This window comes from Rousettus aegyptiacus, unplaced genomic scaffold (genome assembly GCF_014176215.1).
Source record: "Rousettus aegyptiacus isolate mRouAeg1 unplaced genomic scaffold, mRouAeg1.p scaffold_m13_p_6, whole genome shotgun sequence".
Lineage (NCBI taxonomy): Eukaryota > Metazoa > Chordata > Mammalia > Chiroptera > Pteropodidae > Rousettus > Rousettus aegyptiacus.
The window spans coordinates 14,523,377-14,539,603 of NW_023416309.1; the positions used below are offsets into that span (position 1 = coordinate 14,523,377).

Sequence of the window (16,227 nt, forward strand, 5' to 3'; positions counted from 1 at the left end):
CAAACGGCATTGTAAAGAACGCTATATACTGCAATATGTTAATGGTTCTGTGGGTTTCAAAAAAAAAAAAATGTTCCATGGTTCAAATAAGTTTGAAAAATGCTAAGTTATACAAAATTTCTTCCTGCAGCAGTACTTCTGCCAACTTTTTAATATGCTAATGTGCATTATTAATCTCCAAGAAAGCAATATAGTTCCCAAACTTAATTTGCCCTAAATGTCTTTTAACAACTTACAGAACTAATGTTCCTCAGAACAGTTTGAGAATCCAGGCAAGTGGCAACTGCAGATTTACTATATTACAGTATGATCTATTCCCTCCAGAGTAAAATGCCAAATTTTGTTGAGGCTCTTTCTTTAGTTCTACGTGGCCCATGTGAGAATGACAACTCTCATGCAAGGATGAAATGTCCTTGGTAAATTATGTCCGTTTGAAGAAAAAAACCTTTCTCCATGAAATATTGTATGTTTCCACGATAGGTTGTCTCTTTTGCTTAACACTTAAGAGAAATTGGTCCTACTGCATTTTTGTACACATACTGGGCATAAAATTAGATATCTAACTTCTGAAGGGCTGTCTGAATGATTTACCTAGTCTGCTGAAGAAGCAATGGAAAATTGAACGTTACTTTTTCCCCAATTGCATCCTATGATAGGAAAGTTAGATTTGAGTCAGAGCTCTAGAATGAGCTATAGCCTGTATAACTTAGAGTATACTAGTTTCTGCCAAGAAAAGTAAAAAGTTTCTAGGTATGATAAAGCCCCATTATAAAGCACCTCATGATCTTATAGATCATGTGTCCCCTGTGTACTTTAAACTATAATACAGAAAAATAATCACACAAATATAAAATATAGCCCATGGCCTTTAATCCTCATGCCCCAGCATAAGCCTATTTAGATTGAAAAATCATAATTTATGACATGGGTTGGCCTTAATTCTTTATAGTCATTCTATATGCCTTATTGTCTGACAAGCCAAGAGAATAAATAATAAAACCTGTGGCATAACAGCCACAGGATGCTCTCTGCAACCTCAGGTATTTTTTCTGAAATATCAGCCATATCACCAAATGATCTCAATTTCCTTTTTCTCTGAAGTGGCATGGATGACCTCTAAGATCCTTTGTGACTTTCAAATTCTTTGAGTCTAATAATTTTGAATGAATAAAGGAGTCTTTTTGGCATTTAGGTCCCTACTAAGTTGTTAGGGGAGTCAGAAATTTCTCATGAAGTAATTTCTAGAACACAACAAACTCTTATATTCTGAACAATCATCTTTGACAGACAAACCACCACCCTCTTCTGAGCCCTAATAATCCTGTAGCATTGCCCTTTGGAGAACCGTGAGGCTGGTTAGAACACTAATAGCAGCTAGTTATTTCATAGCAGCTTCCGTATGCCAGGCAGAACGCTAAGTTCTTTGTAGACATTGTCTCTCTTCATCCTTAAATTTGAAAGATATTAATCCCCATTTTATGGATGAAGAAATATAAAACTAAAGCAGCTTGCTCATGCTAAGCACTGGTAGAGCCAGGATTAAGCACAGGTCTCTCTAACCCCAAAATCTGTGTTCTTATCACACCATCTTGTTGCCTCTCTGTATATCCCAAAATGCTGCTGGAATTTGAAAATCTTTGCTGAAATAAAATCCGTGAAGCAATGCAGGTTTGCCATTTTTAAGTATGCTTCAGTAGCTTAAGAAAGACAGGGTCTAGGCTATTTCCTCCCATTTCCCTTTGGCTGAGTTAACCATACTTAGAGAAAGAATAAAGGCCTTTTGGAAACTGTGATGTTTTAGAGTTAGTGCCCTTCCCTTGAATATGAAATATGTATGACATTTTCCTTCTACATTTGTTTCTTCTGTTCAGGCCCAGGTTCTACAGACACACTCTAAAATCTGTAGTGCACACTTTAATTATAGTAACATAGACTCTCGGAGCTGTCTAATCTACCTTATCACACATAGGAGACGCACCTGTGTTTGTCACCTCTCTAAACATGTAACTCTTCAGCAAAGAAATCAATAAACAAAATCCTAAAGTACACGTAGCACAGAAAGAGACATACATATATTCTAAGCTTTCAATTTCTCAACATAGAAATAAAGGACCTACAGATGTGAACTTCTCAGCTTCTACTAATGAGGGTGTTCTTTACCACCTCTACTTATTGGTGTGGCAAGGATTTGTTACACTTTTAAATACCAATCTAACATCTAGCATTTATTGAGCATTAACAATTTGCAAGAAATGTATAAGCATAAATTTTGGTTTTAAACTCCAACCTGAGTTCAGTTACCTGCTACTCAGTTACCTTTCCTCTGCCTGCTTATCTTATTAAAGAGCTAACAGACTGAAAACAACCTATCTAACATGGAAACTTTGCAAAAAGAGATTTTTTAAAAAATGAAAATGACGCTAGGACCTGATGAGGCTTACTTTTGTTTTCTTAGGAAGTAATATCTAATGTTTTTTTCTGAGTCACTTTTGAGATTCAAATTATTTTGGAAGTTATAAGTTGTTAGTACTTATTAATGAGGAGGATTGGAGCTTTTTGCTTTTCCTAAGTTTCATCATTCATACAAATATTCTTGGGATCAGCACTTTCAGAAAGCATTATCATTATTTGTTCTCTGTTCCTAGGAATATCTATCCCCTTTTAGTATCTCTAATAGCCTCAGCATTCAAGGGGGAGTTGCTTTTTTTTTTACTAGAGTATAAGATTTTGAGGCTATTAACCATATTTTCCACATCTTTGTATTTTATTCTGAGCTTAGAAAAGTTCTATATATGTAGTAGATGCTCAGTTAATGTTGAATAAATGAGTAAACTAATTCTGAACATGATCAGATCCTGAAAGGATGGTGAAATGCTCTAATAATAGCCTAGGGTGAGGGAAGAAATGATAGGACTATGACATCTTCCCACGTAATTTATTTTCTTGACACCAAGAGCAAATCACAGCTTCTCGGACCCTCGAGTTAGAGTTATATTAAATATATCCGAGGTTCTTCCAGATTTGAAATTCTATGACTATAACTAAATCAGCTTTTTATGGAATTCAATAATGTTTTAAAGGACATGTTATAGCTTACAGTTATATCCAAATCTGTATGAAAATGAACTAACTTCAAATATATGATAGCTGAAGGAAACTGGACTTTAGGTGGTAATTACACAATAGAACATATAGATATCAAATTATAATGTGCATCTGAAAATTATATAATCGTATTAACCAATGTTACCCCAATAAACTTAATAAAAAATAATAAAACAACATTTTAAAAAAAAAAAAGGAAAAAAGAAAATGAACTAACTTATAATGATCAGATACATTTGAAACCAAAGCAAGGCTGTTGAATTCCCAAAAGAAGGGTGGCAGTTTTAATTTATTTTCTTTTTCAGAAATTTAAAATTTAATTAGACCTTGGCTAGTGCCTCTATAAGATCTAATTAATGGAGCTTGGTTTAGTAGTTGCAGAAGAGTGACAGTTCTATAAAATGTACCTAAGAAAAGCACAGGTATATATAAATTATGGTTTGGGGAAGCTCAAAAGGACATTCCCAACCATTAATACCTTCCCAACTTAGCTTACTTGCTGCATAACAGATTACTACAAATTTAGCAGCTTAAAACAATATCTATTTATTATCTCTGTTTCTGTACGTCAGAGTTTGGACACAGCCTAGCTGGGTTCTCTGCTCAGGTCAAATGGGGCTGAAATCAAGGTGTCAGAGGGCTACATTCTAATCTGGAGTTCAGGATCCTCTTCCAGACTCATTTGGGTTCTTGGCAGAATTCCTTTCAGTTGTAGGACTGAGGCTCCCTCTTTCTCGTTGGTCGTCACTAGGAATCACTCTCACTCAAGGGGCTACCGCGATTCCGCCAGGTAGCCCTCTCACGGGCCCTCTCACAACAGGCAACTCACTCCTTCAAAGCCCGCAGGAAAATCTCTTTCCCAAGTGTGCTGAGATGGATTCTTATGTTATACAACCATAATCGTGGGAGTGATTATCTCATTACCTTCTCCACATCAAGTAACCTAAATCACAGAAGTAGTATCCCTTGATGCTCACAAGTTCTGCCCACACTCAAGGAGAGGAGATTATACAGGGTGTGTATGCCAGCAGCAAGGAATGTCGGGGACCATCTCAGAAATCAGCCCACCACACCAGCCATAATTCAAGAAATTCCCACCTTTAGATTTTCTTTGAAGAGTTCTGAAAATAGGAACATTTTAACTAATTTAAGCCATATTATCTTAAAAAACAAAACTTTGGGCTAGAACGGAGTTCAGATATCATTTGATTTAAACCCTTACTTTATTGTTTTTAACCTCTTCATTTACACATGAAGGAAATGACTTGCTCAAATCACAGCTAGTGTGATATGAAACAGACTGGAGATTCAGATTCACTGACTTCCGTACCACCCTTCTCTTTGATACATGGTACCTAATGCCGCTAGAAGTACCTAAAAACTTACATAGGGGACTCAGTGCTTATATGTAAAGGTAGAAATAGGGGGAAATTCACAGAAAGAATGTATAGAGCGTCCCCCAGACAGCCATAGCAGAAGGCAGGAGACAGGAATGTCACAAAGATGTGAGAGAAAGCGGTTATGGGGAAGAAAGCTCCTATTTTATAAATTCTTTTAAAGTTCGTGGGAGGCAAGCCCCAGTGCTCCAGTTCATCATTTCATTTTGTAAAAACATTTACATGTGAAGAGGAGTGTTGGCCAGGATTCCATTCATTTAAGACAAAGTCATCCATTTTTTAGAGAAAATTATTCATGATGTAGACAAGGAAGCTCAAATCCTAAAAGAAATGTTTGCTCTATGAGGCACTTTCTCTTCTGAGACCTGGTTTATTTCCCCAGATTTAAAGTTGCTTAGCAATTCTGAAGATTGATTCAGACTTAACTACATTGCTTTGAATATCATGTGATTTAGTAAAATTTTATAAGTGCCCCCAGGAGAGAAAGAGAGCTACTTTAGGGATTTGCGATTAGCAATGGGAGAGAGAGGAGGCTGAGGGTAGGATAAACTGTCAAAACATCTACATGAGTAGGAAAGTTAGGACAAAATCAGCCAACATGACATCCTACTCAGAAAAGGATCAGAAAGGAATTACACCAACTGGGGAAATACAGCAATTTAGTATTTATTATAAGCACTGCTTCTTCGGAGACTTCAAGGTTTACTACTCTTAGAAGCCTCAAAAGCTTTCATAGGACACTTAATAAATGTGGAGAGTATTTAGCCTTTCATATAATGTCAGCAAACCAAATTTAAATATATCAGTTGCTCTCATTTAGCTGTCAGAGATTCAGACTCTGTTGAAGCTGACCGAAGACCACAAAGGAAATAATTTCGTAAAAGGTAAATAAAAGGTACTTCCTCCTCAAGATTGAAGTTAGAATAAATTAGGAATTGGTTAAATAATGATACATCCTGTCAATGGAATATGATGCAGCTATTAAAAGGAACTATTTACGAACTGGTGTAGAATTATTTCTAAGATACGTTGTTAAGTGAATAAAGCAAAACCACATATTTTATTAACTACCATTTTTGTGAGACGAATTGAAGAATAAATATATGATTTTATATCCAAAAATATTTCTGGGGAAACTGGAGATACTGGTTGCCTCTGGACAACTAGGTGGCAACTGGAGGATAAGGTGGGGAAGGAGCCTTCAGCTCTTTTGTGTCATTTGAATTTTGAAACAGGTGAAGGTATTAACTAATGAAAAATAGCTTTTTAAAATAAAAAGAATGAAATTTTAATGAAGCTAAAAGAAAAAAGCAAGTTAATATGGTAAATTGGTCTCCAAACAAGATCTGGCTTTGTTATAAAGATTTCCTTGCAAGGAGACTTAACTGGCCCTTTGTAAAATCTGTCCTGATGCTCTGCCCTATCCCCTTGCACCTTCTGTTCTAACTCTCTAGTCAGGCATTAGCATCACTTCCTGCTTTTGGTACTTTTTTGCAGCTGATTCCTCCACCTCCAACCCACATCACTCACTACCCATACATGCACAAATCCAGAGCAGTCTGTCTCTTTAATCATTTAGAATTCAGATCCCAAATATACCTCCTACCAAATAAAGACTATTCCACTGTAACTCATATGTATCTATTAATATGTCTGCTATTTCTCCTACATATTTCTCAATCTTAAGGGTATATATGATTTCCTCCACTAAACTGTAATCGCCTGCTGGGTGTGTCAGCTGAAATCACTGACTGCCAAATGGTGCTGGTAGAAATGCTTGGCCTTTATAGACAAAATATAATGAGGATTTTTAAAGGAGCCAGATATAATACTGGATGCTGGCAACAAATCTTACTATAAATCAGTTTGTACTAGATTAAACACATAAGTTCATTGAAGCAGTCATCTGGGATGATGCTCTGATGTTCAGAAAATCTGACTGCAGGTTTTCTCCATGGCATATACCTAAATATAGTATTTAGGAGCCGGGACCACCGTCATCTCTGACAGGTGGGCAGTCTGAGCACACAAGAGGGGTCAACCTTCCTGTGGCTCCAAAGCACAGTACAGAACAAGGAGTTGTTATAATTTCCATTATTAGTATATTGTATTGCTCTTGGCTTTTTAAATTGCTACTTTCCCTAAATGTTACCCCGCCCCTTAACCCTCGAATCTGGTTGAAATGTGTGTATTGCATTAGCCAAAGTATCTTGGAAGAAGATAAAAAAGAAAGGACAAGTGCTCTTTAAGGGAAAATCCTTCCCCCTGTCTTCATCCTCTCCCCTCCAAAGCCATCTAGGGATGGATTTAAGAAACTTATGACATATATATCGTAAGCCTTTCCAGGGCTAAAGCAGAAATATCTCCCCTCACTTAACCTTGGCAGTCACAAGCCAGCTTTTGATTCTCTCCACTGCAGTCCAGGAAGACAGGAATAATCACATGGCCACACAGCTAGAGACTGTCAGCCAAACTTGTCATATCACCTTTCCAAACACCTTTGCATTAGGAAGAGACAGGCAACTCCTAACTGGGTCACGCTGTCCATAATGGTATCTATGCGTCAGAGGCGGCTGTGGGGAAAAGCTCCCAGGATCACCTTAGTTCATATGCTTTTCATTGGGTTGCAGTTTAATAAACCTTTTAAGTTGTCCCTGAAATTGTCAGTAAGTTCCAAGGGAATGCTAATGGTCTTCCACTGTATAGATCTGTGGTCAAACTGTAATGTTGGTTCCTCACGACCTCCAGCTATTCAGTTATTCAGTCCTGCCCACTGGCACCGAGTACTTTTCTTTCATCTGAGCTCCTTCTCTTGTTTAGGGTAACAGATTCATGGAGGGGAATAGTATTGTCCACATAAGTGATCGAAAAGATCCATTGTATACAGGGAAAAAGATCACTGGGCTGGAGGTCAAGAGACTTAGATTCCAGACCCACCTGTTACCAGCTAGCTTTGTGACCCTGAACAATTTACTTAACTTCTCTGGATTTCACATCCCCTCTGAGGTCTCTTCCAGTTGTAAGATTCTCTGATTCCATTGGACATTTGGGCTTTTAGGACTTTAGAATTCTCCTTTATTCTGTTTGACTATTGTGGTAAGTAGATAGTTTTATGTAACACAGCTTCTGACATTATAGTCACACAAACTCGGCATGTGTTTCTTTCTACTATGGAATTGTCCAGGCATGGACCATGCCAGAGAGTAAATTGGGGACCTGGCACAACTCAGATTCTGCCTGGACTTTTCAAAAAGCCAGATGGTACCACATTTTTGAGTGCCAAGTAAGCCTGCTTCTACAAATTCTTCCCTGTCCTAGTCTAATGAAAATCACCCAGTCTCATGCCCATCTATTATTCAGGTGGCTGGGCCAGATTTGTTCAAAAGGAATACATAGGCCTTGGAAACTTAGGCCTTCTCCAAGGTGACTTCATGGTCCATGTGGACCTTTTTCAGTTTAGAAACTAGAATTCCAGCCATCAGTCAATTAGCGTCATCAAATAGGGGAGGCCCAAATTCCATTGCCCACAACTGGTCTGCTTGGGGAAGTCAACATCTGAAGGAGGACGGAGGGGAGTTGTTCTGCTTGCTGCGATTTAATTATGACTTTGTGATTGAATCAGGGATGTGGAAACAAATATGAATGAGCCAGCTCTCAGTACCAGCTGTCAAGCACTTGGCTTGTAATCTGCTGTCCTCCCACTTGTCCCAAGCACTACCAGCTTGACAGCTCACCAGCTAGTTCAGTGTTTCCTCCTCTGCTATGATTCATACCCTCAGGGCCTGAGGATCTTGTACTGTGAAAGGGCACCCCCACTAGGCTGTTTGCTGGCTGGTAACTTCCCAGTGGTTTGAGTTACAATGACTTAGGAGCCCTGGTTTTTCCTCCTAGAGCATGAATGGTGTCAGAGCCCTCATACCAGACGGAACATAATCTATAACTGTTCTGTCAAGAGATGGCATTTGTAATGAGGCATTCCTGCTGGTGGCCCCAGAGGTTCCTATTCTATAACCACTTAATACCACTTTAATGGGCTTTCACTAAAAATCCTCAAGAGCTCTCACTGACATCCTTGGATATCATTTTAGTTAATGGCTTATTTAGAGAAAAGGGCCCATCTTTAAGGGGAAGATAGACACTTGGAATATCAAGGGGAATTAGCAAGTAGGCACTCTGCCCTGGGAAAATGGAAGAATTGGGAAAGAGAAAAAGAGGATAGTTATTAGTTACGACAGAAATGTGGAGCTAATGTGAAATGCAGAAAAAGAAATGGTCAACCAAAAGCGTTCATGTTTCTCTAACACAGAACAGGTTTTGATCCACTTCTCAGGACACATTTCTGTGGTTGCAAAAGTTAATTCAGTAGGCGATCACAGTTTGAGAGCATCATTTCTCTTGATCTGATTGCATTTTTGCTGAGCAGTCTTTTGAGGTGAATTGAGTTTCCTTTGTATATTTTCCAACTGAGAAGTATAATAACCAGCTGTTGTCATTTCAGTTCTCCAAATAGTTACTACATTCATTGTAAATTGGCCTGATTTCTGTTCCTTCCTTGCACAGTTTAGTTACCTGGAATCAGTTCTTAACTGAGCCTGCTGAGAAAATCAAGTGTCTAGACCTACAAAGCTGTTTCTAAATTCTAAAACTTACACAGTCATGTAGATTCCCCAACTACCCTTTCAACAGTTAGCCACATCTCATAAATATCCACCACCATAGTATCTTCTGCTTTAGTCTTTTAGTTTAAGGAACATTGATTCTTCCCACACCCTAACTCACATCCTGGGAGAAATGACAATGTGAACAGTAACCCAAAGCTGCAGGAAAAGGAAACTGACTCTTATCCTCCCAAGTAGCCTACTCCCCCTTAAGCCAGAGGCTGTGAACACTGAGGTGTAGCTAGCTTATGGCCGATATTACCTCTCCTCTGCCCTTTGCCACTCAAGATCGTCAGCTATTTCTGTTTACCTCCACCTTCATCCCCACTTCAGATTCTAGAAAACACGTTTTTTTGCACTACTAAGCCACTTCAGCAGTTATATTGTGACATCCCCTCATTTGAATGTGAGAAATTTAAATCTAAAGAGATGAAACAACTCCATCGGGTTCACAAAGAATGTTGGTGATAGAGACAGGACTAGAGCTCAGGTCTCGTGACTTCATGCACAGTTTTCTACTGCATCACCTTGCTCCTCTGCATTGTATCTGCTGACCTTGGAGACACTGAATATATGGAGATGACAGAGGTGAGGTGAAAGAGCAAATGCAGAAAAAATGACAAGAAATAACTGAAGTTATAGGAATGAAATAAGCAGAGAAGGCACACTGACTAGTTTAAGTTCACATTGCTTCTAGATAAGTAAAAATTCTTATCTTTCCTCTGAGTTTTACCTCATCTAAGAGTATATCTGTAAACAATAACATAATTTGTAATGATATATGTATATGTAATTTATAGATGTAGCTAGATCAGGATAAATGGGAGAAAAGGCAGTGAAAATTGCCTAGTCTTTCCTGGCTTTTTTTCCCCTGAGAACCCAATTCTCACATGATTGCTAGTGTTTAACAGTAAATGTTAGAGAAAGAGAAAATGGCAAGAGAAAAGAGATTTTCTGCTGAGGTCTGAAAAAAGACGAACAAAAAAGCTTGCATACTTAACTAGTGAGATGGGGTCCACTGCTTATCCCAAGGGGCACAGTTGGAAAGGACAAAGTGGCTGGTGGTGGAAAACTTGTAGGGAGGAGGGGCAAGGAGCTCATCCACGCTGGTACTCAGCTTCCATCAGTAACTGAAGGGCGAAGCCTTAGCATTCCAAGACAAGCCTCTTTATTCCCCACCTCCAGTTCCTTTTGCTGCCTGGTTATTTCCTTGGCGTTTTGTTATCATGTTCTTTCCAGTAGGAGAGATGTACAAATAAGGAGACTATAGTTATCTCAGGCATTCTTTATATTTTTTCAAAGCACTCTTCCAGTAATAATGTATTAGAAAAGCCACCACTGCATGCTCTGGACTGTTAGAATCCCATCCTCAAATATTATGTGGATTTTCACTTTTTAAACTTTTTATTATGGTAAAATATATAACATAAAAGATGCCATTTAAACTATTTTCAAGTGTACAAATCAGTGGCATTAATTACATTCACAATATTGTACAACCATCACCACTATTTCTAAAACTTTCCCATCAACCCAGAGATCTATAATATCATTACCACTAACTCCCCATTCCTCCTTCTGCGCAGCCCCTGGTAACCTCCACTCTACCTTCTGTCTCTATGAACTTAATATCAGGCATTCTTACTTAATTGTATATACCTCCTAAAGCATGGCAGCAATAGAAAAGAATTGAAAACTATCATAACTGAGTACTTGTATCCCTCCCCCCATTCAGAGAAAGCAAAATGACAATTGCTCTGCTATGCAAATTTAGCCTCTTTCTTTCTTCTTTCAGCTACCATGCAGCAAGTGGCCAGAACAGTGGCTAAAGTGGAACTCTCAGACCATGTGTGTGATGTGGTGTTTGCACTCTTTGACTGCGATGGTGAGTGGGGCTCTCTGGAGTCAGCTGGGAAAACTGAGCCTTACTGTCCTTGTTTATGATGGAGCCTTGCAGGCAATGAACTAGGCCCAGTATACTAGCCTATACTTCCTCAGCTTACCTTTTTCACATATCAAGAGCTCAGTCCTCAGCGTCATGACACTGAGAAATATAACCCTTGGTCCTGGCTTGTATTTTCTATTTTTTCTTGTAATTCCAATTTGCCTATAGGTCTAAATTAATTTGTGACCATAAGTATCTTAAAAATGGAAACAATTAAACTACAGTAGTGTTTTAAAAATTAAATAAAGAATAAACTCAAATATAAAAGTTCAAAAAAATGGAAATAAAAATGTTGGACACAGCTTGCTGCTTAGTAGATTAGGAGCACTCGAGTATTTGAATGCCTCTTGGAAGAAAATGGTACTTCTCTCTTCACCTTCCAAGGCACGTTTCAGTCATTCACATTCCATCTTAGCATTCCAGCTCACAGCGGTCTATTTTGTCTGTCACCACCCTGTAGTTAGCCCATTTAAGAGATTCTCATTCCGTTCTGGCATTATTTCTCAGCTATGTTGGCTGAAATAATAATGATGATGATAATGATGATGATAACAGTAATAATAACATTCACAATGGAGACACACTTCTTTAATAATAATAATAATAATAATAACATTCACAATGGAGACTCACACTTCTTTCAGTGCTTACTATGAGCCAGGCACTGAGAGCTGAGCTGCTCATTTAATCCTTTGATGTAGAAATTGTTACTAACTACATTTTCCAGATAAGGGAGCCGAGACTCAGAGGTTGAGTAATTTTCCCAGGATCACCAAGGTAGTAGATGTCAAAGCCAGGATTTGAGTCGAAGCTGTGCTGCCTCCTTCATATATAACCTTCATTGCTTGTCTCCGGGTCAGGATTCATTGTTCATCTTCCTTCAGGAAACAAGGCTAATGGAATTCAAGAATCAGCTCAAAAGCTTCTGCCTATGTGAAAGCTTTCATTTTGGTCCCAGCATAATGAATCGCTCTGGTTTTTTCATTCCTTAATTTGGTTCAGTTTGTCTGCTTATCTGCTACATTACGCTCTATTTCTGTGTATGTGCCTTATCTTCCCTACTAAATTGTGAACTTTTTAAGGATGGACCTTACCCCATAGGACCTAAGATAGTACTTAGCACATAACAGTCGTTCGTTAACTTAAGTGATGTAAGTTATTAAGTTGAGCTTGAGTTGTTTAAATCTGCCACCTGCACCCACAGCCAAGGTCTGAGTCAAAGGAAGTCCCAGGGCTAGGATAAGGAGATGGCCTCATCCGCAGATAGGGGTGGCTCAATATCTAAGCATCCCTGTCCAATATAATACCAGTAGTTATATGTGGCTATTTAAATTTAAATTAATTAAAATTAAATACACTTTAAAACTCAGTTCCTTGGTCTCCCTAGCCGCATTTCAAATGCTCAGTAGCCGCATGTAGCCAGCAGCTACTGCACTGAATAGCACAGATAAAAAAGATTTCTCCCATCAAAGAGAGTTCTGATGAACAGCACTGCTATAGAGATGAACTGTCCCCAGATTTTGTTTTTATTCTATCATGTTTAGGTGGTTTGAGTTTTTTCCAAAAAAAAACCATTTATTTTTATAACTTTTGAAGCCAACATCCTAGAGCTGGTCTGTGAAGTGAATATGAGAATAAAGGCAGCCAGCTTCACACCATTCACCTCTTCTCTCGGGAAGACCTGGGAAATGGTGTTTGATTTTCCAACCTTTTAGAAGCAGACTTTGTCACTACCTATTTGAATCACCTTTAAGAAAATCATGTAACATCTCTGGGGCTTATTTTCTAAATCTACAGAAAAAAAGAAGTATATATTAAATTAAAAGGCCATTGTTATTTCTATCAGTGCAAGGTCTTAGGTCAGAATGTCAGAGGACAGAGAATTCCGAGTTTCAAACAGGCTTACTCATCACAGAATTTAGAGTTGCACTCAAAGGTCTCACACATGCAGATAAATAACATTCAGTCACATACTTGGTTCAGAGGCAACAGAAGCCAGTCTGACTGCTTAGCTTAGGGAAGCAGGAAGTAAATCCCATGACAGTTTAAGTGAAATAACCTCAGACTTTTTTCATCTTAAGCTTCTTTTTTTAATATAAAATATTAAGAATCTTCTTTAGAGATTTTTATTCTTTAGATTACACACTTAATAAGCCATGTTATTGATTACTTTTCAAGCTAGCCAGGCTACTTTTAAACTTTTTATATTGAAGTGTAATATACATACAGAAAAGTATAAATATCATATGTTAAGTGTACAGCTTAGTAATTTTATAAAACTGAACAAACCTGTGTAACCACCAGAAACATCACATTACCTGGACCACAGAGGCCCCCTGGTGCTGCCTTCCAGTCATTTCCTCTCCCAAGGATAGCCACTTTCCTGACTTCTAGTATCATTGATGGTTTTACCTGTGTTTGTTTGCTTGTTTAATCTTGCTGTGAGGTTATCTCTGAGGCTGTCCATGCTCTCTTCAGCCAGAAAACGTGGATCAGTTTAGGCTTTCAGGTACTCTCTACAAAAGTAAACCATTTATTCCCTGTTTCCACTCTTTCCAGACTGATTGTTAGTAGAGAGGTCTGTTTGCTGGTATCCTAGTACCTTATCACCATCAATAATGGCTGCCTTTCTTTTAATCAGCAGACTTTTTACTCCTGGGCATCTAGTTAAAAGGTAACTGTCTTCTCCTACTGGAGTGGTTACTATTCCATGTGATTTGAGGGGTGACCTTTTGTTAAAACAGATGCTCTCCAAGTTTTCTTCCAGACCTGAGAGTCTGCCACTGAATAGGGTGGGATGGAAAGCCATGAGATAATGGGCTTAACCCACAGCCAGATTGTGATCTTCGTTTTCGTCATGAAAAGCCCTCACTTCTCACCTGGACCATTGCAACAGTCTCCTGACTGGCTCCCATACTTCAGTTATGCCACTCTCCAGTGCCATCCCCATATATCTAACCAGAGAAATCTGTTCAAACTAGAAATCTAACTACATCTCACTCCCCTACTTCCAGTCCTTCCCTGGTGCTCCACTGCATAGAAGATAAACTGTAAACCCTTTAAAGAGAATGCAAGATCCTTCAGAACCTATCATCTCCTGCCCGCCTCTTTAGTTCACTCTCCATGCCCCATACCTCTGTGTGTCCAGCAACACCTCACTACTTGTACTCTCCATCAGCCGTGCTGCTCCCTGCCTATGCCTCTGTTTATGCTACTGTCACTGCCTAGAATGCCTCCCCCATCTCACTCCTCTTTACTTGGCCAATTCCAGTTCATCCTTTGGGATTCAACTTAAGAGTCACCTCCAGAAAGCCTTTATTGATCTGTACCTGCACCACCCCCCAGCCTAGGTTAAATACGTTTCCTCTGTACCCCATAGCATCCATTGTTCACCCATTATGGCATTTACCACACTATTGAGATAATGTTTTGTCTCTGCAACAACCTGAGAGTATTTCAAGGGACAAAGTCTTGTTTATCTCTTTATTCACAACACCAAGCACAAGACCCAACATATAATCTCATTCACCTTTGTCACGCTACACTAAACTGTCACTGAGTTGCATGCAGTTGGAAACACCAGGGAATGAGCAAACTAGTTCATTTTAAGCCAAGAGAACTTAAAATGGTTGTGAGAGAGCCCTGGGCTTTAGAACCCACATTGTGTGAAGAATGGAATTTTTCTCAGTGTCTTTGTTCCAAGGCCTTCTCTTATCTATCCCTGTTGTGTCTGCCTCTTCCTCTAGGCAATGGGGAGCTGAGCAATAAGGAATTTGTTTCCATCATGAAGCAACGACTGATGAGAGGCCTGGAGAAGCCCAAAGACATGGGCTTTACCCGTCTCATGCAGGCCATGTGGAAATGTGCACAAGAAACTGCCTGGGACTTCGCTTTGCCCAAACAGTAATCCCAAAGGGCAAGGGGAGCCCTTCCCCCACCCAAGCACCCTGGCCTCTCTACCAGAGCCTTGGCACAGCCGTTCCGGCTGCTCCTTCTGGAAGGTGTGCTCCCTTCCTTCTGAGAATGATCTCAGAATTCAACCAGTTTCCCCTCTCCACCTTTCCCCCATCCCAGTGTTCTGCTAGGCTCTGATTTCTGCCCAATGGTTATCCCCGTAGGTTTTCAAAAACATGAATAAATCCTAAAAAGTCAGACTTTTGGCACCTTCAACAGCACTACCCAGTCAAGCACCCTATGGACAAAGAATGCAAGGATATTCACAGCTATCTCCCAACCCTGGGAAATACGCAGTTCCCAAGTCATTTTTGCTGTGGGTTTCTATTAACAAGAACATTCCTTGCCTTTTCTCCTGCTGGTGCTTTTAAGCTACAAGCTGGGAAAACCTCTGGCAGGCAAAAGTTTGTCTGTGATGAATGATAATAAGGATGACTGGGCCACTGTGCACTGGCAGGAAGCCTGGGCCGGAGGAAGGACCTGTGTCAGTCCCCAGGGTGGCTCAGAGGCCTGCTCCAGGAAAGCGATGTGCACAGTGGGAATGGAGCAAGATTTGAAAATTAAAGGAGCTGCTCACTGGCTCTGTCCGCTCCCTAAGAGGACTCCAGCACAACTCTGTGCCTCATGAGCAGCAGTGACTGAGTTCATATTCCCTGCAAGTGCCATTGTGCTCTGGGAGTGTGTCTCTGAAGCTGAGCCTGGCTCGGGAGCCTGTCTGCCCTCTGTCTTAAACACTTGTAAAATATCACTTTAATTATAGCAGTTTGCAGTAAACCCACACAAAGGCTCTTGTCTCCTTTATTTCAGAATCCTCTGGGGCCCTTTTCATTTCGCTTCTCCACTGGGTTTGAGATCCTGCTCGCAACAGACCTGTTTTCAGAGTCTGGTTGTTCCAGTTGAAAGGCAACTTTAGGCACAAACAAGAAGTGAGGGGACTTGGAAGTTAGTGGTGGCACTGTCCCAGCATAGTTCGGACAGCATTTCCTCCTGAGTCAACATATATGGTCCTTGATTACTCATACCCCATACATGATAAGGAACTAAGATGGAGTGGCGGAGTATATGAGGAGCATCTGGCATGATGGACCTAAGTTTTAAGAACCATAATAACCAACCAGTGTTTTATATGGATTCAACTCTGCCACTAACTCAGTGTGGCCTTGAGCAA

General features: G+C 39.6%; 1 protein-coding gene across 4 annotated transcripts in view; it reads left to right on the forward strand.

Moving 5' to 3' along the window:
- MICU1 (mitochondrial calcium uptake 1) overlaps nucleotides 1–15,844 on the forward strand; it is a 183,148-nt gene extending 167,304 nt beyond the window's left edge. For 3 of the 4 annotated variants that reach the window (XM_036223805.1, XM_016162283.2, XM_016162279.2), the window contains 2 exons: nucleotides 10,956–11,045; nucleotides 14,852–15,839. In XM_036223805.1, the coding sequence (XP_036079698.1) occupies nucleotides 10,956–11,045; nucleotides 14,852–15,012 (251 nt within the window). In that variant the 3' untranslated portion in view covers nucleotides 15,013–15,839. Of the gene's footprint in view, nucleotides 1–10,955; nucleotides 11,046–14,851 lie in introns of all 4 variants that reach the window. The other variant, XM_016162281.2, reaches the window with a different exon arrangement.
- Nucleotides 15,845–16,227: the final 383 nt, after the last annotated feature.